At 44.3% G+C, this 27,508-nt stretch overlaps 1 protein-coding gene across 6 annotated transcripts in view; it reads right to left on the reverse strand.

Moving 5' to 3' along the window:
• Window positions 1-1,659: 1,659 nt before the first annotated feature.
• Window positions 1,660-27,508, reverse strand: part of LOC127000711 (intermembrane lipid transfer protein VPS13D-like) — a 103,127-nt gene continuing 77,278 nt past the window's right edge. For 3 of the 6 annotated variants that reach the window (XM_050864729.1, XM_050864731.1, XM_050864730.1), the window contains exons 63-78: window positions 21,867-22,104; window positions 20,056-20,236; window positions 19,472-19,504; window positions 15,958-16,136; window positions 14,739-14,873; window positions 13,573-13,725; window positions 12,781-12,927; window positions 11,910-12,082; window positions 11,127-11,346; window positions 10,071-10,245; window positions 6,835-7,034; window positions 6,491-6,603; window positions 5,766-5,903; window positions 5,170-5,301; window positions 4,566-4,746; window positions 1,660-4,153 (exon numbers count right to left, since the gene is read on the reverse strand). In XM_050864729.1, the coding sequence (XP_050720686.1) occupies window positions 4,067-4,153; window positions 4,566-4,746; window positions 5,170-5,301; window positions 5,766-5,903; window positions 6,491-6,603; window positions 6,835-7,034; window positions 10,071-10,245; window positions 11,127-11,346; window positions 11,910-12,082; window positions 12,781-12,927; window positions 13,573-13,725; window positions 14,739-14,873; window positions 15,958-16,136; window positions 19,472-19,504; window positions 20,056-20,236; window positions 21,867-22,104 (2,485 nt within the window). In that variant the 3' untranslated portion in view covers window positions 1,660-4,066. Of the gene's footprint in view, window positions 4,154-4,565; window positions 4,747-5,169; window positions 5,302-5,765; window positions 5,904-6,490; window positions 6,604-6,834; window positions 7,035-10,070; window positions 10,246-11,126; window positions 11,347-11,909; window positions 12,083-12,780; window positions 12,928-13,572; window positions 13,726-14,738; window positions 14,874-15,957; window positions 16,137-19,471; window positions 19,505-20,055; window positions 20,237-21,866; window positions 22,105-24,935; window positions 24,973-27,508 lie in introns of those variants that run through there. The other 3 variants (XM_050864733.1, XM_050864732.1, XM_050864734.1) reach the window with 3 other exon arrangements.

The raw sequence follows: 27,508 nt of genomic DNA on the forward strand, positions 1-27,508 counted from the left end.
TTTTCACCAACACCAGCATATCCACAACATTTTCACCAACAGCAGCATATCCACATTTTCACCAACACCAGCATATCCACAACATTTTCACCAACACCAGCATATCCACAAACATTTTCACCAACACTTGCATATCCACATTTTCACCAACAACAGCATATCCACAACATTTTCACCAACACCAGCATATCCACATTTTCACCAACACCATCATATCCACAACATTTTCACCAACACCATCATATCCACATTTTCACCAACACCAGCATATCCACAACATTTTCACCAACATCAGCATATTGATCCATATTTTCACCAACACCAGCATATCCACATTTTCACCAACACCATCATATCCACATTTTCACCAACACCAGCATATCCACATTTTCACCAACACCATCATATCCACATTTTCACCAACACCAGCATATCCACATTTTCACCAACACCAGCATATCCACAACATTTTCACCAACACCATCATATCCACATTTTCACCAACACCAGCATATCCACAACATTTTCACCAACACCAGCATATCCACATTTTCACCAACACCAGCATATCCACAACATTTTCACCAACACCAGCATATCCACAACATTTTCACCAACACCAGCATATCCACATTTTCACCAACACCTAGCATATCCACAACATTTTCACCAACACCAGCATATCCACAACATTTTCACCAACACCAGCATATCCACATTTTCACCAACACCTAGCATATCCACAACATTTTCACCAACACCAGCATATCCACAACATTTTCACCAACACCATCATATCCACATTTTCACCAACACCAGCATATCCACAACATTTTCACCAACACCAGCATATCCACAACATTTTCACCAACACCAGCATATCCACAACATTTTCACCAACACCAGCATATCCACATTTTCACCAACACCAGCATATCCACAACATTTTCACCAACACCAGCATATCCACATTTTCACCAACACCAGCATATCCACATTTTCACCAACACCTAGCATATCCACAATATTTTCACCAACACCAGCATATCCACATTTTCACCAACACCTAGCATATCCACAACATTTTCACCAACACCAGCATATCCACAACATTTTCACCAACACCAGCATATCCACATTTTCACCAACACCAGTATATCCACAATATTTTCACCAACACCAGCATATCCACAAGATTTTCACCAACACCAGCATATCCACAACATTTTCACCAACACCAGCATATCCACAACATTTTCACCAACACCAGCATATCCACAAGATTTTCACCAACACCAGCATATCCACAAGATTTTCACCAACACCAGCATATCCACAAGATTTTCACCAACACCAGCATATCCACAAGATTTTCACCAACACCAGCATATCCACAACATTTTCACCAACACCAGCATATCCACAACATTTCTTAGTAATTTAATATTTTTTTTTTATGACTTCCTGTGCCAATATTCAATCCATTCTTCTCTCTTGCATCATCTTAAACATTACAGATGACCCAAGATAATGACCAAAGTAAATAAATGAATAAATAAATAAATCAAAACTATCTTCTTTCCATACTTGTCCATGTACAGCAGCAAGCAGCACCAGCAGACTTATAGGTACTTGAGGGATGAAATAAAATGTCTTGCATATAGCAGTGATTTTTTTCTCTTCTAAATGTATGTACAAAGTGTGATGTATCCTTTACATGGGTCACACACACAAAAATAAATAGATGAAATAAGATGCTTGATAATTATATGTGTATGCTCTTTTTTCTCTCTCATTCAACAGTGTCTATTTACAAAAGTGTGACATTACTGACATGAGCCACACCCAAAAAATATAGTGATGCAGTGAGATCTTTCAAGTATATATATACATATTATCTTTTGATCTATCTTCATAATGTATTTACATAAGTGTGGCAGCATTAATATTCTTATGGCCGTGAGAGCGGTGTGTATGTGTTGTTTGTGGGGCACGAGTTTGTGGTGCAGAAGCGAAAGTGGGGTGTTAGGTGGTGCGGTGGGCGCCCGGAGCGGGCACAGTGAGTGACTGTTGGGACTGAGAGACAAGACGCAGGTGACTGAGCTGGGTTTGTGCACCAGCATACCTGCCTGTGCGTGCTTGGTGTGCCTTCCCTTGTGCCTGGATTTCCTGTGCTAGTGCCTGGAGAAACAGTGTATGGTGTTTGGAACCTGTCAGTAAATGTGTCTACCTCCTTGCCTCTCCTCCTCGGTGTGCGACCCGCACGTGTGGCGTCCTGGAGGAGCGAGTCTCAACCTGTTCTGGGGTTCACTACCCTGTGTTTAAGCACGCCGCCTGCCTACCCGTATTGGTGGGTTGGGGGGATGGCATAACAATTGGTGTCAGGAGTGGGATATTGAGGGTTAGCTGGATATTGTGAAGGCATTCAAGGGAGAACTTATGATGATGAGGACACAAATCATTTACTCCATTACTGAGGTTTTGCAGTAAACTCTCACCTGGAAGGAAAAATGACACAGTAATGGAGACTACTCAGTGTCCCTCTTAGTGCAGTACTGATGCTGTTCCTTTCAGCAGAGCAAAGCTGAGTAAGTTTGATAAGGTAAAAGCTGTTGCTGAGGAGTTCCAAAACTTCCTTGTTGAAAAAGTTTTTTTAAGGCTGAAGACATGTCCCTCGTAAAGTATGCAGCTAATGTGGACATGGTGTTTGGTAACAAGGATTGTGCTCACATCCTGGAGCATGCATGGACCCTCATGAAGAAGCCGCTGCATGTCACCGTCTCCATCACACCCCTCAAGCCCAGCGGACCGCTCATCTTTCAGGATGAGACGGGCAGGAAGCTGGTGGAGAGCACCATGCGGCTAGAGAAGCTTCTGGCCATCAAGTCCCTCAGCATGACCAAGTGTAAGATCAGCTCATCTGTGTGGGAGCTGGTGGAGCTCATCTACACTACCTGGAGGAGGCGTGTTTCAGCTCTCAAAAGTATACCGCCAGACTCCTCTACATGGTACACAACACCCTGACCTTGTATTACAGCATGGTGCCCATCGCCAACACACACGAGCTGGGCACCCTTCTCTAGCAGGCAGCCATCATGCACAACAACAGCATGTACCTGGCACACCACGCATTTTTCCTTGGCCACCAGTACTGGCCCTGACTACCCCAGGCCTTGCGCTCCACCACCGTCACCACTTTTGATCAGGCCCATGAGCTGCAGAAAATGGCCTCCTCCATCTTTCTCAAGGCCATGCAGGGTCACCAAGCAGCTCTAATTGACACACTGCGGGAGTCCATCTGTCTGGACAGCCTCGGGTGTGACGCCAGCTGGGCGGCGAAGGCGCAGCAGGGCATGAGACAGGTTCCAAACACCGTACACTGTTTCTCCAGGCACTAGTACAGGAAATCCAGGCACAAGGGAAGGCACATCAGGCATGCACAGGCAGGCACGCGGGCACACAAATGCAGATCAGTCACCTATGTCTCGTCTCTCTCAGCACCCCACAGCCACTCACTGTCCCCGCCCCGAGTGCCCACCGTGCCACCTAACATCCCACTTTCGCTTCCCTTCCGCACCACAAACTCGTGCCCCACAAACAACAACAAACAACACATACACACTGCACCCATGGGTGTAACAATATGAGCCACACACACACACACACACACACACACACACAGAATACTGGCACATATCATTACCGACATTCACACACTACAAATAACAAGTGCATTGATATTATCACAATCTCATCTTACTACCTTACCTTTCCTGTTAATCTCTCTCTCTCTCTCTCTTTCACATACCAAGACACGTTCATCTCAGTCTCTCACCTCTGGACACACACACTTCCTCACTCCCCTTTCTCCCTTTATCCCAGTCCCTCACATATGCATACACACACCCTCTCCTCACTCCATTTACACACACACTTCCTTACACTCACTCACACTCCCTGCCTCCTCATTTTCACACACCCTCTCCTCTTCCCTCAATCTCCATTCTCCTCCACCAAGACTCTCCCTTATCTCAGTTCCTCACATTTGAACACACACACACTCTCCTCACTCCCCGTTCTCCTCCTCCTGGGTGAGCAGCGTCTGCCTCAGCTCATCGTGCAGGTTCCTCGCATAATTGATCTGCTGAGCGACCTGTTAAGAAGAGGGAGTAAACCACCTCAGAACACAGTTTGCTGTTTGGAGGGGAAGGAACATAACATTCAAGAGTCAAAAAGGTTAACAAAGGTGATATTGGTAAAGTTATCATATTGAAGAAAGGTATTAGCACCTACAGCAATGGGAAAGAGCCTTGTGTTTACGACGGAGGTAGGAGAGAATGGGTTTGTTAATAAGGTAATGGTTGAATGAAACAACTACAGCAGTTAGGTAATAAAGACAAATATAACAGATTTCTGGACAGGGAAGGCAGATGGTGCATATCTAGTTATAAGGGGCTGGTATGTAGGGGCCAGCTAGCCTCTTGTGCTGCCCTTGTGTCCTAGGGTAGGCACACCACAAGCCTCAGCAAGTAAGGAAACAGTAGGTAAGACCTTGCTCGCCTCACCTTGTGTGCTATTTCCCTGGAGTCACAGCGTACTTTGGGCCGTTTGTATGCCAGATCCGAGGGCCGCGGCGTGGTGTGTCCCTCAGGCCACTCTGCCTTGAGGGTCAGTTCAATGTAGTGCTTCTGTTCCTCTTCTGACTCGTCCCCGAGCAGGATGACTGGCTTGCAGTGGTACAAGTCCCTGCAGAGAGAGAAGAGCCATGCATTACCTCCTTGCACCTCCACCTCTGGGTTCTACTCTTCATCACATAAGCCAGTGGTGTAGCAAAAGGTTGGCATGTAAGGGAGCACAAGCCTGTTACCTGGAAGGAGCCCAGTGCCCATACAGAATGATCTAATTTGCCCCCAAAATACATTGCAGTTTCTTTCCTTCAATATTTAATATGAGGAACATGAGGGGTCCAACTTTTCTCTGGAAGGTCCAACATCCCCCCAGCCCTTAGGTCCCCTTGTTGCTGTGTCACTAGTGTATGAATTGTAGAATACTTGTTGTTACAGCACCATCTGCATGTGACAGCTTGCCATCAAGTGTTTCATGTGCTGCTGGGCACAATGGTCCTGCCAAGTGAATGCTTAGCGGCCACAGTGACAGCAGCAGCGTTACCTGTAGGTCACGTTGAGTACTGCCGTGGGGGGCAGGGACGGGTCACTCTGGCTGAACACCCTCACTTGTTGGCTGGAGATGAGCACCTTCATGTCCCCCTCGCCCTCACGCAGCACATCATACCCAAGGAAGCTGGACAGGAAAAAATATTGTGGTGTTTAGTACACGGATGTAGCCAGTGCTGGGTATTTGATAGCTCAGCACAGTGATGTGGCGATGAGCACACCATCCACAGAACCCAGTCAAACATCTCAAGACATAACTAAACCATAAAAGATTAAAAGTTGAAGTAAAAAGTAAATCATCCTCAAAATTCATACACGCTTTTCTCCAAACACGAATAATCAGCAAAACATTTCAAGACATAAATTTCAGGAAGAGGAAACAAAATAAACTGAACTACGACAACCAAACAAGGAAGACTTAAATTGTGTCTCAGGGAAGTTTTTACTCAGTGAGAAAAAAATATCAGAGACAAGAGAAAACTGGTAATATACAAAATCTGAAAGAAGAGAGAAATATCCTGAAAGAAAATTGATAAAATGACACCTGAAGCGCCACTACAGAGCAACGCTGTGACCCACAAATCAACTCACATTTCATTTTCGTCATGTTCAAAGGAGAGGAGCAGCTCCTGTCCCTCGGCCTGGTTCATGCTGTACCTCGGGATCATGCCGTTCAGCCCCACCACCAGCCTGGGCTTTCGGGCTCGATTTGGCATCTTCTGCATCGGACTGGATGGGGAAGACAAAACTTGTATGTTAAAACAACACACAATGAAGTTGCTCCTCTTCCTCAACATCTTTCTCCATTTCCTCTACTCTTCCTCTTTCTCCTCCTCCTCTTCCTCTTCCACCTCCTCCTCCTCCTCCTCCTCCTCCTTAGCAAAAGAACTATTCTGCATTACAGTTGTTTAGAGTTAAGGAATGACCTTCAACAAACTTTTTAGCATAACAGCACCAGGAGGAAGGAAGGAAGGAAGTAAAGTTTCGTTTAGTCAGCGCAACGTCTGTGGTCATATGCTGGAGAGAGACAGAAGGGGAAGGAATTATAGGAGAAGGGAGCAGATCCCAAGAGACGGGACACAACCCCTGATTAATACCTGGTACCCATTCACTGATGGATGGACAGGGGCGTAGGGTATCAGAAAAGCCGCCCAGATTTTTCCACTCCACCTGGGAATTGAACCCGGGTTCTCTCGGTTGTGAGCTGAGTGTGCTAACTACTGCACCACGAAGCCCCGGTGCCAGGAAGAACAGACAAACATGGGCTGCTAACACACATCAAGTGCTACGCTCAAGACCCACACACACTGACGTACTTTTTGCTGGAGTCGCGCACAGCCAGGGAGGTGCTGCTGGCCAGGTCCAGGAGGCCAATGGCTGGCTTGGTGACGGTGCCGACCATACCCTTAGCGAACCCTGAGATGAAGCCCTGGGGATGGGGAGGAGGGAAAAGCTAAAACATGTCTAAACTTGATCCAATTTAACTCTACAAACACTACAGCAACCCTAAGATAAGGCTCTGTAGGTGGGCAGGATAATAGCTGCTAAATCTGTGTACCTGATATCATAAGAATCAACCTCATATTATATAAAAAAAAGTACATGAACCAGCCATAATATATTTTAAGGTACAATCCACACAAGACACTCTGGCACTGACTGGTAGCCCCTCCTGAGTAGCCCCAGTGTAGGTCTGGGACACGATGCTGGTCAGGCCGCCGTACAGCCCTAGGCCAAGCCCCTTCAGCCCCGCCATGATGTGGTCGGCACTGTGGGATGTCTGAATAGTCCGCAGCCGCTGTCGGTGCTCCTCGTGCTTGTCATCCATCGTCACGTGACCCACAGCATCCGAGAGAGAGCCTAGGAGGGAGGTGGAGGTAAAATGGAGCCGATATGGTGTTGTGGGAAGCAGGACTTGTATACTGGCCTTGTGTATTACCAGAAGGCCAGTATACTTGCTGGGCCAAAAAAGGTACAGCTGCAAACAAACACTCAAGCCACATAACCTCTAACTGGCTGTGACTCAGTGGACCCTTTACTCACAGCAAGTTAGAAGAACAATGGAGGGTGAGGGAGGGAGAGAGAGGGAAGGGGAATGAACTGGTGGGAGAAGGGAGAGAGGAAGTGGGGGATGGAGTAATGAGGAAGGGAGAGAGGGAGCAGGGAATGAATTGATAAGGAAGAGAGAGGAGTGGGGAATGAATTGATGAGGAAGGGAGAGGAGTGGGGAATGAATTGGCAAGGAAGGAAGAAAGGGAGTGGGGGATGAATGGACAAGGAGAGGACAAATGCCACACTGTAGGGGTTTGCCAAGTCACAGTGAGTTAAAGAGTACAGTGGGTTAATATTTTGGTCTACAACTGTACCTTCCATCATGTCATCTATGCACGCAACACACACACCAGTAATCTAGCGTGTCAAGAGTGAAATAACATACGACAACTCACCTCACACAGAGCTAAACACATCCTCTCTATTCTTAGAGCTGAAAATAATGTTAGGTCAAGAAACATGCTGGTTATTATCTATCACATGACACACCCACACCCACACCCACATCAGTAAGTATATTATGTAAACAGTGAGCTTACATACAACTCTCTCCTACATAAAGCTAAACAGATCCTAACAATGCAGCCTGACCAGTTATGTTAAATGAGATCGTTTTTCCTAATGCTGACATAAATCTTGACAGGTGGCATACTGTACTTGGGATACTTGGCCTGGCCTTCTGTAGATGTGTCAAAGTACATAAACATAACCAAATGAGATTTTTTTTCATATGGTTAACAAACTTCAAAGAGTGCTGCCTTTTCACTGGCCTGCCTACACCTGCGGCGAGGTCAGCAACACACTCACACAACCTTTACATGAGTTTCAGAGTAAACCAGAGCTGGTAAGGTGACGGGTATTGGAAACACTAAAAGCCACTGCAAGCACACACAGTCTGGGGAATCAACTATTAACAGGGATGTCACAAATCATCAAACCAATCAACTTTAGCACAATCAGGTAATTTTACTATTAATAAGGGTGTCTTAGCCCACCAGTATCTGCAGTCTGGTAATTCTTTTTGTTAACAAGGTTGTCTCAAATCCACCAACATTGTACTCATCCACTCCTCAGCCAACACTAAGTTATGCTGTCATTAATGGATAAGTTGGTACATTAGAAACTTTATGTTATGAAAAGTGAATGGCAATTTTCTTTCATTACATGATGTAAATGATAATTAAAGCTTCAGGGTAAAAACCAAGAGAAAAGTATACTGCCATTCCCTGCCCCCAAACTTTCAAAACATTCTTGGGAAGGGATGTGAGGGCTCAGAGCACCCCAGGAGTGGCACGTCCTTAGTCCAAAAAGCTTTACTTTTCAAACATGTTGAATGTCTGTTTCTGTCCAACGACTTCTCTTCATGTCAAAGAGGTGACACAATGGTTCAAAGCTGCAGGGATGTAAGTCACTGGTAAGGGAATATCTATCCAAGGGATAAATATTCTTAAGCATAATGCTAGCAAAGTTCAGCATGATCACAGAGCTTATCAGGTCAACTGCTGGGGGGTGGAGGCACATGAATGACTGTAATGGTGCCAGAATGAACTGACTTGACCTCTTGTTAAAACAACACAACACTTAATACCACTTGATGGTGTGAATTATCCACAATAAAGCTGATCTTTGGAAGAAAGTTATGATGTAATCTTCACATATTTTTACAAGTAGAAAGACAGGAACACGTCAAAACAGCATTAATACTAATATTTAGGCATGTACTGTATTTACATTTCCTCACAAAGTAAGCCATCATTAGTATCACACAGGCAGGCCATGCACTGAATACTCATGTGAGTCTAAGAAAGATTTACAAAATTATAAGGCCATGTTAAGGGATTGACATTGACAGGGATGCTACTTTTCTGGGGGATGAAATGCATTGCTCAGGTGAACAAATCACAGCCTTGGAGGGAGCCAACTTTTACAAGATTAAACAGAAAATATATTTGTACTCGGGCCATTTTTTCATGCAATGTGAAGCATTTTTAAAAACAGTTTTGGTCAAGTAAAAATGCTGTTTGTTACTGGTCCTTCTTTCCACCGTGAATCAGGTGCTGGGGATGGCACGGCAACACCACTCGGCCAGCACACAACCCACACGCACGGGTCAACACACAGGTGCTGCAAACCACACTGGCACGAGGGAATGTACAGGACGTGACTCAGGTATAGGGTACAAAACAGGCCACACAGGAGGAGGATCACACACAATGGCAACCCTATAGAACTTGGGATAACAATGCTGAGGAGAAAAAGAAGTGGCTTAGCTACACATTGTATTTTGTTACTGTTGTGTGCGTCCTGTGACAAGAAACTCTGCCTGAGTGTACGGCTGATTCATTGGTTGATCTGTCTTTTTGGTGAGTGTTGGATTTTCTTGTTTAGGAGCCTGTGTCATTAAATTGTGTGCCTTGTGTAATGTTTGCCAGTTGTATGCTGACAATGGTGATGGAGGCAGCAGATATCTGAGTGGTCTGTGGCTTCCATACTTTCTTCTGAATGAAAAAAGATAATGATAATAGTGATGACGATGGTGATAGTGGAAATGATAATGATCATGATAATGATAATGATGATGATGATGAGGAGGAGGTGGAGAAAGAGAGTAAAAATGACAAAAGTGATAATAGTGATAATAACAGTAATAAAGGCAGTGGTAATATTGGCTGTGGTCATCAAGAGGTAATCAAAATAGACAACATGATCACTGATAATTATAATGACAACACTGATGACAATGACACAAGTGAGGATGGTGGTGATGGTGGTGGTGGTGGCGGTGGGGGGCGACAGGAGGTAATCAACAGCAGCAGCAGCGGGAGCAGCGGCATCAAAGCTTACCCGTCACCTTAGCGGTGGAGTTGGCCATGCCATGCGTCACATTCCACACCAGGCCACCAACAGACCCCTCGTGGACCAGCTCACTCACACCCTCGCTCACGTCCGCAAAGAACCCGGACGGATTACCTAGGAAGTCCGTGGACCCCAGGATCTTCATGGCCTGTGACTTCAGCTCCTGTAATAAAGGGTAAGAAGCTTGTTGGTCTACACATGGCAGATAAAACAAGGATACACAATAATATAATGAGGCAAGAAAGTATGGGGAGGAGGAGGAGGAGGAGGAGGAGGAGGAGGAGGAGGAGGAGAAGGAGAACAATGAAAAACAATGGTAGTAGCCTGTGACTTCAGCTCCTGCAATGAAAGGTAAGAAGCTTGTTGGTCTACACATGGCAGATAAAACAAGGATCCACAGTGATATAAGGAGAGACAGGAAAGAGAGAATGGGGAGTAGGAGGAGGAGGAGAATGAGAACTATGTAAAGCAGTAGTACTAGCCTGTGACTTCAGCTTCTGCAATGAAAGGTAAGAGGCTAGTTGGGCAATACACAGCAGCTCCAGATAAAACAAGGATCCACAGTGATATAAGGAGAGACAGGAAAGAGAGAATGGGGAGGAGGAGGAGGAGGAGGAGAATGAGAGCAATGAAAAATAATAGTAGTAGCCTGTGACTTTGATTTCAGCTCCTGCAATGAAAGATACACAATGATATGAGTCTGCAAGAGTTTGTTGGCATATACACGGCAGCTCCAGATAGAATAAGGAACCACAATGATATAAGGAGAGACAAGAAAAAAAGAATGGGGAGGAGGAGGAGAATGAGAACAAGAATGAAAATGAATGGTAGGAGGAGGAGGAGGAGGAGGAGGAAAACAAGAATGAAAATGAACAGTGGGAGGAGGAACAGAAGGAGGAGGAGGAGAATAAGAACAAAAATGAAGATGAACAGCAGGAAAGAGGAGTAGGAAGAGGAGGAGGAGGAAGAGAATGAAAATGAATGAGGGGGAGCAGGAAGAGGAAGAGGAGGAGGAGGAGGAGGAGGAGGGTGTAGTGCACTCACCTCCCGGTAGTGCTTGGTGATGCAATCCAGCAGGAAGCGTGACGTCTCGAAGGGGTGGCGTCGCACGAACGGCTCGAGGCTGACACTGGCGTGTTCAAACCTGACCAACGTGAGGCCCATCTTCCTCTTGATGTTCTTGAGCTCGGGACTCAGCTTCTTGGAGGTGAGCACACTCAGGCGAACCTGCTTCAGCTGCAGCTCAAGGTTGGTGAAGTAGTACCTGAGGGAGACATGGCAGGCACAGTGAAAATAATGCTGCTGGGATGTCATGTGTGGTGGAAAATATTCACTGATAAACAGGCAGTAAAGTCAGCTTCCTGCCTATCAAGGGGTGAGGAGCTGATAGGTGAACATTCATAAGCAGGCGTGCCACTCTTGGCCAGCCAGATTAGTGTCAAAAAGGGGCTGGGTAAGTCAATGCTGGCTTGCCTGGTTTTGCTTCACTATCCGATTAATGGCAGCCTCATGTTGATAGGGAGTCAAGCATACTATAATGGCACCTTATTCTCATATGGCACCGACTTATATGTCAGCAAGTCATGCCTATCACCAACCTCTATCAAACCTTGTCATGGAATCATCTTGGTCATGGTTCAGGAGGCACCCACTCCATTACTTTACCTCCTTCTGTGTCTCTTTAATGGGGTTACTAATATATTTTCATTGATATGGAATAAGACCTATTGCTAGTGGTGCAGCAATGGGCAGGTACCTCATGCAAGCAAAACAAACAGTACTGCATCTCCAAGGCTCACACAACAACACCTCCAGCCCTGCACTCACCTGGTGGCATTAGCGGAGGTGGCGGCGGCCAGCATCTTCCGTGTGTCATACTGCCGCTCCTCCACCTTCTCCAGCTCAGAGTCGGACTGGTCATAGCCGGCCAGCAGCAGCAGCTTGAACACCAGGCTCTCCTCCAGGGTCAGGGTCAGGTTCTTCATGGTAAGGTTCAGGTTCTGTGGGTGAGAGTTGGGTGAGTGAGGTCAGAGTTCACTCAAAGGAAGAGAAAACTTACTGCTAAATATTTAACTTTTTTCTTCTCTTTTTCGTTCAACATCCTTATTTTCCCTTATAGGCTTGGGCGGGGTATGAGCCCCTCCCACCCTTGAAGATCGTATACTCTCTCCTCCCTAATGTTCCTCCTCCTCATGTCTTCCTCCACACACTGTTTCCAGGTCTTCTTTGGTCTTCCAGCTGGTCTCCTCCCTTCTACCTCCACCTCCACAGCATTTTTGAGTACACGGTTTTCATCCTTCCCCTTGATATGCCCACACCACCTCAGTATTTGCCTCCTCAGCACACTCAATATGTCCTAAATAATTAACCGTCAGTCTATATTGCTCTCTAAAAATAATATAAATCTAACAATGAGATTGCCTTGCCTCCTACATCTAGTGCTGCTTCTACATGACTGGGAACATTACTCATGGGGACATCTGTTCAGTCTCACTTTTTTTTTACAGTAAAGGAAGCAGCTCAAGGGCAAAAATAAATAAAAGCAGAAAACTTCACTAGCACTGCTCCTATAAAGAAAGTAAAGTTTGGCCAAATAAGATCTAAATAACTAATAATAACTATAATAACTAATGGCTAATGGCTGGAGCTTGACAATACAGAGCAACATTTCTACGAGGCTTTATGATGTTGTTGTTACCTTGAATATATAGGAGTTGGTGCAGGAGGACAAGAGCTGGTGGGCGGTGAGGTAGATGGCCGGGAGGTAGCGAGTCTCGTCATTCTTGTTCAGAGGCGTCACGTACAGAATCACAGGACACTGAGCCCCCAGCAGCTGGTTGTCCACCTGAGGATGTGAAGGGAATAGATGTTTTACTAACCTATTTATTAACTCCTTTAATTCAGCAAGAAGCAGACCAGGAGCAAAACATGTGTATAAAAAATCCCTACAACAAGCTGCTCCCCAAAAGTATACAGATGTTGGAAGAATAATAAATTTAGGCGAGAGAGGCATCTTGATGATCTTCTAATTTAAGAGTTTAGTGCTCATGTTAAAACTTTCCCTTCTTAAGCCATTCCCTTGACATCAGTTCCATCAATATCAGCTAGCCGGACCCCATTCTCTAAACAGATTGGTATAAACAAGATTATTATGTGGCAGTAGTAATCATCTATATACAGCTGACTGAGGATAACACCAGAGAGTATGTTGTTGAGGGCGAGTTGTGTTCTGAGAGTCAACAAAGCCCTAACTGATAATAAATAAGTTACTGCAAACAAGACTATTATTTATTTATTATTTTTTTTTTTTTTACAACAAAGGAGACGGCTCAAGGGTAACAAAAAGGGTGTAGGAAAAAAAAAAAGCCAGCTACTCACCGCTCCAAGTAGGCAAAGTAGTAAATATATATTCAACTGACTGAAGGAAGTGTGTTGGTAGAGGGTGAGAAGTGATTTTTAGAGGCAACGGAGCAGACTATTGTGTGCCGACCTGTATGTCCCGCACGCTGCAGTCAACAGTGCGCTGGAGGGGTGAGCTTTGGTACTGGAACACTATGTCGGTGAGCTTGGCGTAGAGCAGCTCCTCGGGGGGTGACTGCTGGATGAGGGAGAGTCCGAGGCCGCCCTGAAGCTTGAGCTGGAGCTGTGGGGTGAGGCAGAGGCAGTGTAAAGCATTGTTGTGTAGAAGGGATGAATGATGCTGGAGCTTTTAGTTATGCATCTGTTTAATTATTACTTTTTATCAATTTATTTCAACTTCATTTGCATATTATTCTATTTATTTATTTATATATTTACAAACTTATCAAACTATTATTGTGGGAAAAAAGGAATGCATGATGCTGGAGGTTTTAGTTATTCATCTGTTTATTTACTTCATTTATCAATTTATTTCCATTTCATTTGTACTTTATTATATTTATTAATTCATCTACTCATTTATCTATCTATTTATCTCTATCCCTCTATCTATCTATCTGTATTAACCCCTTCACTACGGCCGGGCCATAACAGCGCCCTGCGCCGTATCTGGGTTCCCCGCGCGCCAAATTTCAAATGTCGCTATTGAATATAACAAGTTTTCAGCCATAAACTCAATATAATCATCACGTATTATATATGAAAACATGCAAAATTAAATGGTGCACATAAAGAAACTCACTACAGCCAGGCCAAAACAGCGCCCAGCACCGTATCCGGGATCGCCGCGTGCGCCAAATTTCAAATGTCGCTATTGAATATAACGAGTTTTCAGCCATAAACTCAACATAATCATTAAGTATTATATATGAAAACATGCAGAGTTATATGATGCACATAAAGAAACATAAATTAATTGATAATTTTGAGATGTAAGCATAAGTATGAAGATAAAATAACTCGTATATTGGCAAAAGCGAGCCAGGACGCAGTATGCACGTCCTCGGATATGGTACGGGGCACGCAAGGATGCAGTATACATGTCCTCGTGTTGAAGGGGTTAAACTATTCACTATTTATATACGTATATGACAGAAAACTATTACAAAACAAACATAATTAAGCTATGTAAAAGACCCTATCAATTTATGAGAAGCAAGTCGTATCTTCACTCTTTCCCGCAGGCTCAGACATATACATGAGACAGAACAAAACAAGGACAAGCAACAGCCTCACCTCCACCTCATGCAGGCCGGACTCATCCTTGGTGTGCTGGGAGGCGGCGCTGGTCTTCTTGATGGTGGTGGTGCCTCCCTCGTTCACCAGGCTCACCCAGTCACCACTCTCCGTGCGGGCCACCACTGAAGTACTCTGGGGCAAGATGAAGGCAAGGTAGAGGACAGTACGTATTTCCTAACCTTTTCTGTATTATCATCATCAATATTATTAGAGAAGAAGCAGGTAGAGAGGGAGGAGTACAGACACTATAAGCTGGTTATTCATGAGCCCCCAAACACCTGAGACGCCAAGAAAGAGAAATGGAAAATGAATACGACGAGAGAAAAGAAGAAGAGAATGAGAGAATATAGAAGATTATTAAATGGAGGAACAGAGGGAGAGGGTAATAACTATCTTAACCCGGTAGTAGTGGGGATCATGTTTCTTAATGGTCCCTCTAAGCAAGAAAAATGAGAAAAAAATCATCACTCACACAAACCATTTCATAATATATATCAAAGCATTTGTGATCAGTTTATGTATCATCTATTTTAGGGGGTTTAAATCATGGCACAAATTTGGCCCGTCACTGCCACATGGTAAAGCCATAAATTTGCCCCGTCACTGCTAACGGGTTAAACACACAATAAACAAATAAGTAAAAAATCAAGTAAAAACAACTCAAATATATTCATGCCAAAGCTAACACACACTTCATCCCAGAGAGAGGAAGAGAAAATGCACTCACAATAATGTCTTCTTTACAAATAGTATTGTAGCAGTGTATAATTTTAGGTGGTAACAATATTTTCATCATGTCAGAAATACAGGTCACTTCAACAGGAACCATTATATCTGTTCACTAATGTTGTATTTGGACTGAAATTTTGATCGATGACTCCACATTATAAATTCCGTGACATCAGCAATACTCTCCTGTGGCAGAGGTTTTGAATATCTGCTCATGTGCTTTGTTATGCATGAAACCTAATCTTTAATCATAAATAGCAATCAGGAGGAGCAGAAGGAAAGAACACAGGAAATAAGGATGAAGAAGCAAAATGATGCCTGCTGGGTCATGATACAGCTACCCAGTTTGATGGTTTAGCATACGCTTATCATTCAGTCCACTGCCATAGACTGCTGTGAAATAAGCATAGAGGCAGGAAGTAAAGGAGTTCAGCCACAGATTCTTTCTTATAGTTAAGCCGTGGGTTATATTGACATGTTCCCTCACCTTGCTGTGGACGTCCGTGATCTGCAAAACTCTGGTGGGCCCGTCGGTGTCCACCCTGACGGCCAGCACCCCAGAGCCGGGCCGCAGCCTCTGCCTGGATATGGCCTGCTCCAGGGGCACCCCGTTGGCCAGGGTGTCGTACTGAACCAGCTGTGGCGGCCCCAGCACCACATCGTTCCCTGGTGACGGTTAACACATAGGTCAAGTCCACTAGTTTGTACTCCCTGCTCCCAATATTATTCATACAAGAAAAAACTACTTCAGAAAACTGAGGCAAGGAATAAAGAAATACCTTTATCTTTCAAAACAAGTAAATGCGAATGTTCTCTATGCGGGAGTCTCTCATACACATACTGCTTTCACATTCATGGAAACGAACATGGTACATACTTTAACACACAAAGGTTTTCTCTACACTCCATATCTTCTCAGACACATCCTAATTTCATGTTCAAAGAAGCAAAACTAAGGGAAAAAATCACTATTGAAAAGAAAATTCTACATGAGACCTTAAAACTACATTAATGAATAGATTAAAATGAAATGCTCCCCTGTTATTCATATTACTAGAAGCTGAGTGCTTTGTGAATCTGTGCCACATGGCAAATAAAAGCATTAGAACACATATGTGGGGATGAAAATGAGATATTAAAACATTTGTACAGAAGACATCAGTGAATCACGTGAGGAAAATCAAGTGTAACAACAGACATGCTGATGGGCTGGGTGAGCCACTCTGTGCCTCTCTACCGGTATAGGTCTGGAGATGATGGTGGACTAAGTTAAAAAGCTGCAAAGAAGTTATGATCTTCAATGTTTTCATGACAGTGATTGATGCACAGAGAGGATAGTTAAGAAACACTTACTGGATGACTTCTTTGCTGACTGTGCTCATCCCTTCAATTATGAAAAAAAAGTTTTTGTAAACCATTTTCTTTTTAGCTCCTAATGTTTCTTACAATAATTTTTTTAATCCTTATGACTGTGGCATAGCTAAGTGGGGACTGCCCCCAAATAAAAAAAATGCCCTCACATGGTCCCTACTTCAAGTTCTCTGAGAGAAATGCAAGATAATGAGGAAAATTGTACTGGGCACCATATGGGCCCTTCATATGAAGACCTCTAGTTATGCTGCTGCCTTATGATGGTATATCTGTTGAAGACTGAGGCTGTAATGTTCCCTTGGTGCATGAGTGAGTTATAGTGAAGTCTGTAAGCAAAAAGGAGCTGCAGCCTCTCTCCTTTCACCTAGACTCAGTCAGCCAGTGAGCCATCATGGGTGACAACCCTCAGCCCCCGCCTACTGCAAGGGGCTGTACACTTGTGGGCCTGCCTGTGGGGCTGCACCTCATAGGACTGGGACCGGGAGTAACTACAAATATTACACCTTGTAAAACGTAACATTCACTAATATGAAAGATTATTTCTGATGACAGTGATATTTGTAATTACTAATATTGAAAGTTATTATTATGATGATGATGATGATGATGGTGCTTGTTGATGAGTGTTTCATCAGCCTCCACTCTTGGCAAAGGTTTGCTACAGAACTCCTCCACTATATCTAGTCTAGACTAAGGGTGAGCTAAAGAGACAGAGACGTGTGTGTTGGACAATCATACACTTGTGCTGCCCTTCATGCAGTGGTTATGGCACTCCTGTACAAGGGCTAAGGAGCCACCCAAGAGGATTAGCTACAGTAATCAGAGGCGTCAACAAGTCTGTGGCTGAGGCAGAGTGTTGACGAGGTGCCCAGCATAGTGCAGAGGGTCCTGTGAGGGTGCCTGAGCATTATTCTTTGTATTCTTAAACCAGGCAGACTTAACACCATACAGTTTTGCAGAAATTATTTATCATATTTCCATTTACAGTAGGCACCCCTAGTATGCATAATCCTATTGTGTGAAATGCCAAGTATGTGATGACCTGAAAATCTATCCCACGAACACCGAATACCCCAGTCAGTTTCATAGCACACGAGGAAGGAGCAAGGAATAGCCAGAATTTGTTGTGTACCTTGAATGCCCAACACCTGCCCTGCACAACATGCCTAATGAGATGTCATGATAGCCTCTCCTATCAATGCTCCGACCATCATGACATGAGTTGTGATGTTGATGAGCAGACCTTTAAAGGTATTCTATCACACAGGGTGAGTGGAAGTGAGTCATGTCACTGTTGCCTGTACCCTGTATGGTGAGAATGCTCTCTCTGCTAACCTGCCATGCATCATGAACAATCTCAGCAAGCTTTTTTTTCTTTTCTTTTTTTAGGGTGCTGCCTATACTACTGGTAGACTTTCTTGGGGGTGTCTCTTGGGTGACCCAGCGTGCTAGTGGGTCAGGCAAATTTTATTTATATTGGCTGCCATGATATATGACTCTTGCTTGGCCCATGCTGCCCCCCAGTGTTCCTCTTGACTGAAGTTGCTAAAGCTAGGGTTGACTAGAGATCTGGGCAGCATGTGGGTCTTCCACCACTCGGCAATGGTTGAAAATTATCAGCCTGCATTGGTGGAACTCAAACCTAGGCCCTCAGGCTCACCACGCCCACACGCTGACCACTCAGCCACTGCTGAGTCTTCTACTCTGCAGCACAGTGACAACACGCTGCTGTCTGACTATTGCTGTGATTGAGCTTGCAGCTCGTGGTGAAAGTGTTAAAAGTGACAGTTCAGATGAGGAGGGTCTCTGTCCAGTGAGTGGCGAGACAGGTGGTGCAGCAGAGACACACTAAGTGCCTTACCCTGCCTCGGAATCCCTGTTATTCAGGTCCATCCGGCCAGTTGTCTGCTGTATTGTGTCACCATATTTTTGATATTTTAGCCATGCATTGTAATATAGTTCTTAGAAACTTCAAATTTATTATGTTTAAGGTACAAAAAATGTCAGCATGTCAGGGCAGTGCTGCCCATATCCCATTTATCCCATAAGTATATGCATTCCTAGTATGTATGCACTTATGAAGCATATTAGAGGTGCCCACTGCATGCACACTGAGTGTTAACTCCCTGCATGGTGTTCAGACTGACTGATTGGAATATACTACAAAGAATAATGAACAGGTAACATCAAAGCATCCCCCTGCCCCATACTTGCAGCTCAGGCTTGTTGTGTTCCAGCAACTGGCAAAACAAAGCTCATCGTGTGGCAACAGCTCCGCTTCTCTACCTCTCATCTGACAGCAGTTGCTGTGTTGTTTATTTTTCAGTAAGCAAAAGCCCTTTATGGTGTGTTGATGAGAAGAAAGTGCACTGCTGGCATTTTCTTTCCATGTAAGTAAAAAAATGTAGAGTATGTCAAAATGCAGCCTAAGGGAACAGGGTGTTGACGTGCACCAAGGCAGCCATGACAGAGCTGTTGCCAGACACTGAACATTATTTTTGACACTTATTAACACAAGCAGTCAATGTCCTGCCTCATCCCGGAACCTTTGATCCTAGTAATTATGCCTGCAGAGTCAATATTTTACAGGTTTGAGGCAAGGGCAGCCTCTACAGGACTGGAATACATACACGGCTGCCAAGATCCCCCAGAATGAGGAGATTCTGGAAGGGCAAAAAACACTCTTGTCACAGATCGGCCAGATTGGGTCTATTTCAAATTTTGGTGACTCTTGGTTGGGATTCGTGAGAATGTTGGGAAGGAGGGATTATTATACTACAAAGAACAATTCAAATAAAATGTTAGAAAAATGATCTATAAAAATTATGCACTTTGGAAAATAAAGAAAATATCAACTAATCATTCCTGCTTCTATCTGCCTTCTGAACTAATATAATAGGCAGATAGATAAATAAATAAACATAACTTAACAAAAAATAAACATAAAATATAAAAAAAAATGAATATAATTATGTAAGCTAAACATACATATGTAAACACTCACTCTCTCTCTCTCTCTCTCTCTCTCTCTCCACTTTATTCCTTATTCATTCTGATAATTTTAAGCATTAGTAATCCTCTCCTTCATTCCTCTTCTCTCCCTTATCAACATTCCCCTCCTCCTCCTCCTCCTCCTCCTCCTCCTCCACCACCTCCTTCTTCTCCTCCTCCTCCTCCTCCACCACCTCCTTCACCTCCTCCTCCTCCTCCTCACCTGGCATGAGGCCGAGGAAGCCGTCCTTGGCCTGCACGAACATGTTGACGTGAGTGCAGCAGAGTCGGCCGTCCTCGGTGAAGCGCCAGGTCTGGGTGAGGCGGCGGCGCTCGTCTGGCTTCCGCAGCATCAGAGGGACGTACTCGGAGGGCTGAGGGGCGCAGCCGGCGATGTCCAGGACCTGCCGGGGGGAGGAAGGCATGAGGGTGGGGGAGCACGATATGTGAGCGTTATGATTTTGGTCAGATAGTACCAGGACATCTCTCCTCCCGAAATTGACCTCTCTTTCGGCCACTCCTCTCGACCCTTTTTTTATAGGAGCTGTGATTTGCGGGCTTTTTTTCTCATTGTTGCTTTTTCTTTTTTTTTTGCCCTTGAGCTGTTTCCTTTACTGTAAAAAAAATATAGAAAAAAACCCCTCAATAATATAGAGATGCTGGGTGCGGTTATCATCATTTTTATTATTATTATTATTATTATTATTATTAAAAGAGGAAACAGGGAGAGAGGGGACTGCAGACACTACAAGCCACCTCTTCAGCACCCCCAAACACCGGAGATGCTGAGAAAGAGAAAATAAAAGTAAAAGCGATGAGAGAGAAGGAGAAAGAGGACGAGAGAATACAGGAATTACAAAAATGGAGGGACGGAAGGGTAGGGTGATAAATGCCTTAAAATACACAACAAACAAACAGATAAAACAAAATCAAGAAGTAAAAACAGCTGACATGATATGGGTTTGGGAATCTTGTGAAGCTGGGTAAAGGAAGGAGGGAATGGGTGGGATAAGGGAAGGGTAAGGGAAGGGGTATGAAAAGGAGGGATATGGGTAAGTTAAGGCAAGGAGAGGGTACATAAGAACATAAGAACGCAGGAGTCTACAAGAGGCCGGTAGGCCTGTACAAGGCAGCTCCTTTGACCCTAAGCTCCCGTGTATCTAACCCCACCTAATATCGCTGTCCATGAATTTATCTAGTCTATTTTTGAATGTGACAATTGTATTGGCACTCACCACATGACTTCTAAGCCTATTCCACTCATCCACCACCCTGTTAGTAAACCAATTTTTGCCTATGTCCCTGTTGAATCTGAATTTATCCAGTTTAAACCCATTACTTTGTGTCCTACCCGGTTCTCTTACCAACAAAACCTTATGAATGTCTCCCTTATTAAAGCCCTTCATCCATTTATAAACCTCGATCATGTCTCCATGCACCCTTCGCCTTTCTAGAGAATGCAAGTTTAACTGTTTGAGTCTTCCCTCGTATGGCAAGTTTCTCAACCCCTGAATCATCTTAGTCATCCTCCTCTGCACCGATTCTAACATTTTGATATCCATTCTATAGTAAGGTGACCAGAACTGAACCGCATAGTCAAGATGAGGTCTAACTAATGCTAAATATAGTTTGAGGAAGACTTCGGGGCTTTTGTTGCTTACGCTCCTTGAAATAAATCCCAGGGTAAGGGAAGGAAGAGGTACAGGAAGGGAAGAGAATGAAAAGGAGGAATATGGGTAGGTTAAGGCAAGGAAGGGAAAGGATATGGGTAGGTTAAAGCAAGGAAGAGAAAGGATAAGGGTAGGTTAAGGCAAGGAAAGGAAAGGGAAAGGGAAGGAAGAGTTAGAGGAAGGGAAAGGGTATGAAATGGAGGAATATGTGTAGGTTTAGGAAAGGAAATGCTAAGGGAAGGAGGAAGAGGTAAAGGAAGGGAAGAGTATGAAAAGGAGTATGAAAAGGGTGAGGTAAGGAAATGGAAGGGAAGGGACGGAAAGGGAAGGGCAATGAAGAGAATGGGTGTGAGTTGGTAGTTACCAGCGTGGCGGAGCTGTTGGCAGCCTTCCTGCTGGTGGGGTCGTGGGGCGGTGACGACCCCTCGTGCTGCAGCTTGCCGGTGGAGGTCATGCGCCACAGCTGTGACCGCCGCCCATTCTCCTTCCGTGCCAGCTTGACCCTCGTCCCCTCCGGCACATCCAACACCAGCTGTTGGCACTCCAGGGCACTGGGGTCAAAGGTCACGTTGTCCTCCTCTCCGCTGCTGCTGCCGCTGGCACTGCAAGGAGAGGCAGAAAACATGATACATCTTCCTTCACTAACCTGTATTCATTAGACTACTATTTCAACAAGGCTGGGCACACTGTGTGTTGGGTAAACAATTACAACTATTGCTGTTGACATCACAAGACTTAAATGGAACCCTAGGCTTGGGAGTGTCTGGCACTGGGCTTGAGGGAATTTAAGTGTTGTCAGAAATAAAATAAAGGAAAAAATACATTAAAAAAATCTTGCATTTACCTTCCCTTCAGACAGGCTTGCCACGAGGGGAAGGCATTGACAGGCAATGCCTCCCCAAAGGTTGTCTGTCTCCACAAATTTTATTACCCAGGAAATCAATTACTAATAATGTTTGATTGTTGGATTGCTGTAATTTTAAAAATCAAGCCTCAGAGGCTACTAAAGTCAGTTCAGATGGTGTCATATATGTCTCGTGTTGCATTATGACTGCAGGAGTGGGTCAAGATAGATCCAGGGATGGCTTTTTACCACATGATGGGATATAATATGTGTGCCCTCCTAGATGCCTGTGGTGCCTCCTAACAACACAACTCTGGCCGTGGCTCCACCTCAGCACCAAATGAGGGAGCCACAGACAGGAGCCTCATGCACCAGCACGGCGGCCACTAACACACTCCTCAACCCTCCACTGACTGGTCATGCAGGGCAGCCTTTAAACACAGAGGTCTGGGCCAGGCAGTTATGACTCACACAAATCAAGAACTGAACTACTGAGAAAATAATTACCAACTACAACAATAAAAAGAGAGGATGTTAATAATGAAGCACGGATTTTAACTCTCACATCTTGACTTTAGACCCCCAAAAAATCCAGAAAATGTTGGCTATTCTGAAGAAAGTCTCTAGGAGAGTCAGGAAGAAATTCACTGAAGTTTTCTAGCTGAAATCTGTTCCACTTTTGTTCAGGCAGCACAAAACAAGCATCAAAGACTTGTAAAATTCCAGGAAGTATTAAGGTGTGAGGCAGGGTTGTCAATTCCAGAGTTTGGGGCAATACTGAATAAGGCATAACAGGGAATATTTGGATGGAAGTCATGGGTTGAAGGTTTTATATAGAAGGACACTTTTCTTAAACTCAGATGATGTACTGTAATACATTAAAATTTAACATTTCTTTTTGTGTTGGACTGTATTGCGGCATTTTTTGGCATAGAGATCCACAAGTAATTCCAACACTGACTTGGCAACCCTGACACTGTGATGTAGTAGAGCCTCGTCATGCCAGGCCAAGTGACGGCAGCCAGCACTCACTACCAGGCTGTAGCCAGCCACACTGACCTGGGCGGTAGTGGCCTGGCCCTGTACTGGCAGCCACTCCAGCCTGTGGCCACCACTCCCACCCACACCACCTGTCATGACAGCTTGTACTCGTACTTGCATGTGTGAGGCTCAGAGCTTGGTGCAGGCCCGACACAGGGGCTGCAGCTGCTCCGCCAAGGCTGAAGTTAATGTGTCTCTGTTCACTGGACATCACAGACAAACCTGTCTCAGGTATTCTCACACTTACACAACATGTCATAATAAATGGCTCTGTTGGTACATTTTGTCATTCTAATATTACAAGCCACTGTCTCTGAAATAACAATTACATGTAATATGTCTCTAAAATGTCACTTCTCTAGCTTGGACTTAAGGGTTTCAGATTTAAAATGGTAACAGAGTTGTACTCTGAGATTTGAGAGGCAATCCCTGCACACTACCTTACAGAACACAGCACACCATTACACCCACAAGGCCGTCTATCCCTGGCCAGAGGAGCTGAAACACACACACAGGCAGAAGCCAGACACTGGGGGTTATGGTTAAAGACTGACCCAAGTCAGTTACTTCATCATTATACGCATAACAATGGAGAATTAATTGAAGACAATCAAACAAAAACACTTTAAATGTCTAACATCAAATTAGTTGCTATCTAACCAGAAGGTGATGAGTCATGTACAGCACAGGCATCTCAGAGACAAGCCTCCCCAGCCAGGCTACTGAAGCCATGTGTCTCTACAGACTACAAGAAAATATGAAGCAGTGAAGCCAAGGCAAGGCTGAGTCTGTTCAGTCATCAACCTTGTATATTATTCTTTCTCTAACAAAAACACCTTTGCAAGCCTAAAGACTGCCTGGTTACAAAAATTATGGCATTGGTTCCCTGGTAAAACATTCCACTCAAGCGTGCTCGACCCCTGACCTCGATGCTGAAGGGAAACAGAATGTGTGGCTACTGAGCTGGGGGTGGCCAAGTATTCAGGTGTGTTAGGGCAAGGAAAGGTAAGCGGTGGCAGTCAGGGGTAAGGGAAGGGAGATTGAGCAGCCATGTACAAAGGGAAAGAATTGTATTTCGAGAGTCTTTTCTGCCCTTTCCTTGATGTTTTGTTTATCAAAAGAATACAAATCCTAAGAATTATTTGGGGTCCCCCTACACTGGGTCTTTGGGGGTCTTTTGAATGCCCATACTCCTCCACTCCTCCTGCCCCAACAGATGCAAGACTAACAGTAAAACTCTGATACGATGTAATACATTTGAACATTTTTCATATACACCTTTCACTTAGTTAATACTCAGTGTGCCTCTCTCAGTTGACATGTAAAGGTAAAAAGAAAATGTATGCTAAATGTCATCCTTACATAAAAAGCATGACAATGATAAATAGCATCTAATTCTATCTGCCTCTACTCTCTGAACGGCACTACACTTCACAAAAGTATTAAGTGGGCCTAAGGTTGGTTTAGCGAGTGCCACAGCGACAGACACAGGCAAAGGCGACACAGTAGCAGGAGGTAAGTGTGGCATCAGCAGTGGGAGTAAAGATGGTATAAGTCAAGTACTTACATATGCAAGGGCAACCTTCTTTAATAAGATAAAAAATGCAGGGTTAGTAAAGGCCATCTGGCACGGGGGAACAAGATGAATGTGTGAGCGTGAGTGTGTGAAAGTGTGTGTGTGTGTGTGTGTGTGTGTGTGTGTGTGTAAAAGGTGGCAAGAGATAACAAGATGAATGTGTGAGTGTTTATGTGTGAGTGTAAGTGAGCGTGTGTGTGTTTACCTAGTTGTGATTTACAGGAATGGAGCTATGCTTATGCTGTCCCGTCTTTCCAACTACTTCCGTCTAATTTGGCCTTAAATGCGCTTATTGACTTAGCCTGTACCACTTCCCTCTCCAGCCCATTCCAGACCCCCACACATCTCTGTGGGAAGCTGTTCTTCTTGATGTCTCTTCTACAAATTCCTTTTCTCAACAGTTTTCCGTTTCCTCTTAAGTTTCTCTCTTCTCTTATCAAAAGGTCATCTCTATCCAATGTCTCTAGACCATTCATCACCCTATACACTGCTATTAAATCTCCTCTTTCTCTTCTAATTTCCAATGTAGGGAGGTTCAGCCTCAGCAATCTTTCTTCATAAGGCAGGTCGCTCAGACTAGGTGCCATTTTTGTTGCCGCTCTCTGTATCCTCTCCAGTTTTCAAACGTGTTTCTTAAGTGATGGCGACCAAGCCACTGATGCATATTCTAGTCTAGGGCGTATCAAGGTCACAATTAATTTCCTTGCCATGTCCTCCTCAAGGTATGTGAACGCTGCTCTGATGTTCCTCAGCAGGTTGTGTCTCAGCTGATATTTTATTCACATGTCTTTCTGGAGACAAGCTCTCTGTGATCATCACTCCAAGGTCTTTTTCTTCTGTCTTCTTATCTAATTTATCCTTACCCAACTTATAATGTCCCTCTACTCTCATTGCACTCTTTCCAAATTCAATAACACTGCACTTTTTGGTATTAAAATCCATTTCCCACTTCCTGTTCCACTCCCACACTGTGTCCAGGTCTCTCTGGAGCAACAAGCAGTCCTCCTCTTTTTCCACTCTTCTCATTATCGTAGCATCATCGGCAAACAGACTCATATAGCTATCCACTCCTTCTGTCATATCATTAACATATACTGCAAACATAATTGGGGCCAACACAGAGCCTTGCAGAACTCCACTCATGACATTTTTCCAACCTGATTTTCTGTCTCTAATAGTTGTTCTCATCATCCTGTTCTTCAGAAAATCCTCCATCCACTTTAGAAGTCCTCCTAATTTACCCACTGTCTCCAGCTTCCACATCAACCTCCTATGCAGTACCTTGTCAAAGGCCTTTTTCAAGTCCAGGTAGACAACGTCAGCTCATCTATCTCTCTCCTGCACAACATCTGTCACCCTTGAATAGAAACACACCAAGTTTGTCAGGCATGATCTTCCTTTCCTAAATCTGAACTGTCTTTCTGTGATGATTTCATTTTCCTCTCGGTGCTTCGTCCATTTCTTTTTCACAATTCTTTCGCATATTTTTGACACTACGCTCGTAAGGGAAACTGGTCGATAATTAAGTGGGTCGTCTCTTCTTCCACTCTTGTCGATGGGGACTATGTCAGCTTTTTTCCAGTCCAGAGGGACAACACCCTCTGCTAATGATCTTTTTATAACTCTGTGTATTTTGTCCACCATTTGATTCCTACACTCCTTCAGCACCCAGTTGGAAACACTGTCGGGACCCTGTGACTTACATCTATATTCTCCATTTCACTAGTTATCTCCTGCACTGTGATTTCTATGTTACACAGGCAGGGCCCTCTTCGGCCTATTCCAGTTGGTGCGTAAAACTCGCTTTCTCTTGTGAACACTTCTTGAAAGCTTTTGTTCATTTCTTCCACCATCTCCAACTCATCCACATACACCTCGCCATTCACTTTCAGTTTTGTTATTTTGTTATGTGTGTGTGTGTGTGTGTGTGTAAAAGGTGGCAAGAGATAACAAGATGAATGTGTGAGTATTTATGTGTGAGTGTGTGTGTGTGTGTGTGTAATTACCTAGTTGTAATTACCTAGTTGTGATTTACAGGAACGGAGCTATGTTCGTGCTGTCCCGTCTTTCCAACTACTTCCGTCTAATTTGGCCTTAAATGCGCTTATTGACTTAGCCTGTACCACTTCCCTCTCCAGCCCATTCCAGACCCCGACACATCTCTGCGGGAAGCTGTTCTTCTTGATGTCTCTTCTACAAATTCCTTTTCTCAACAGTTTTCCATTTCCTCTTAAGTTTCTCTCTTCTCTTATCAAAAGGTCATCTCTATCCAATTTCTCTAGACCATTCATCACCCTATACATCACCATTAAATCTCCTCGTTCTCTTCTAATTTCCAATGTGTGTGTGTGTGTGTGTGTGTGTGTGTGTGTGTGTGTAAAAGGTCACACAAGATGAATGGGTGTGTGGAGCCAAGGCAAGCAAGGGCAGAGAACAGTATCAAACCTGCAGATTATTTAATATGTGGATGACACGAGAGGTTGGTCAGTCTCCGCCCTCACCAACACAACAGGACAACACCAAGAGTGAATACTTTGTTAACATC

This window comes from Eriocheir sinensis, chromosome 19 (assembly GCF_024679095.1).
Source record: "Eriocheir sinensis breed Jianghai 21 chromosome 19, ASM2467909v1, whole genome shotgun sequence".
Classification (NCBI taxonomy): Eukaryota; Metazoa; Arthropoda; class Malacostraca; order Decapoda; family Varunidae; genus Eriocheir; species Eriocheir sinensis.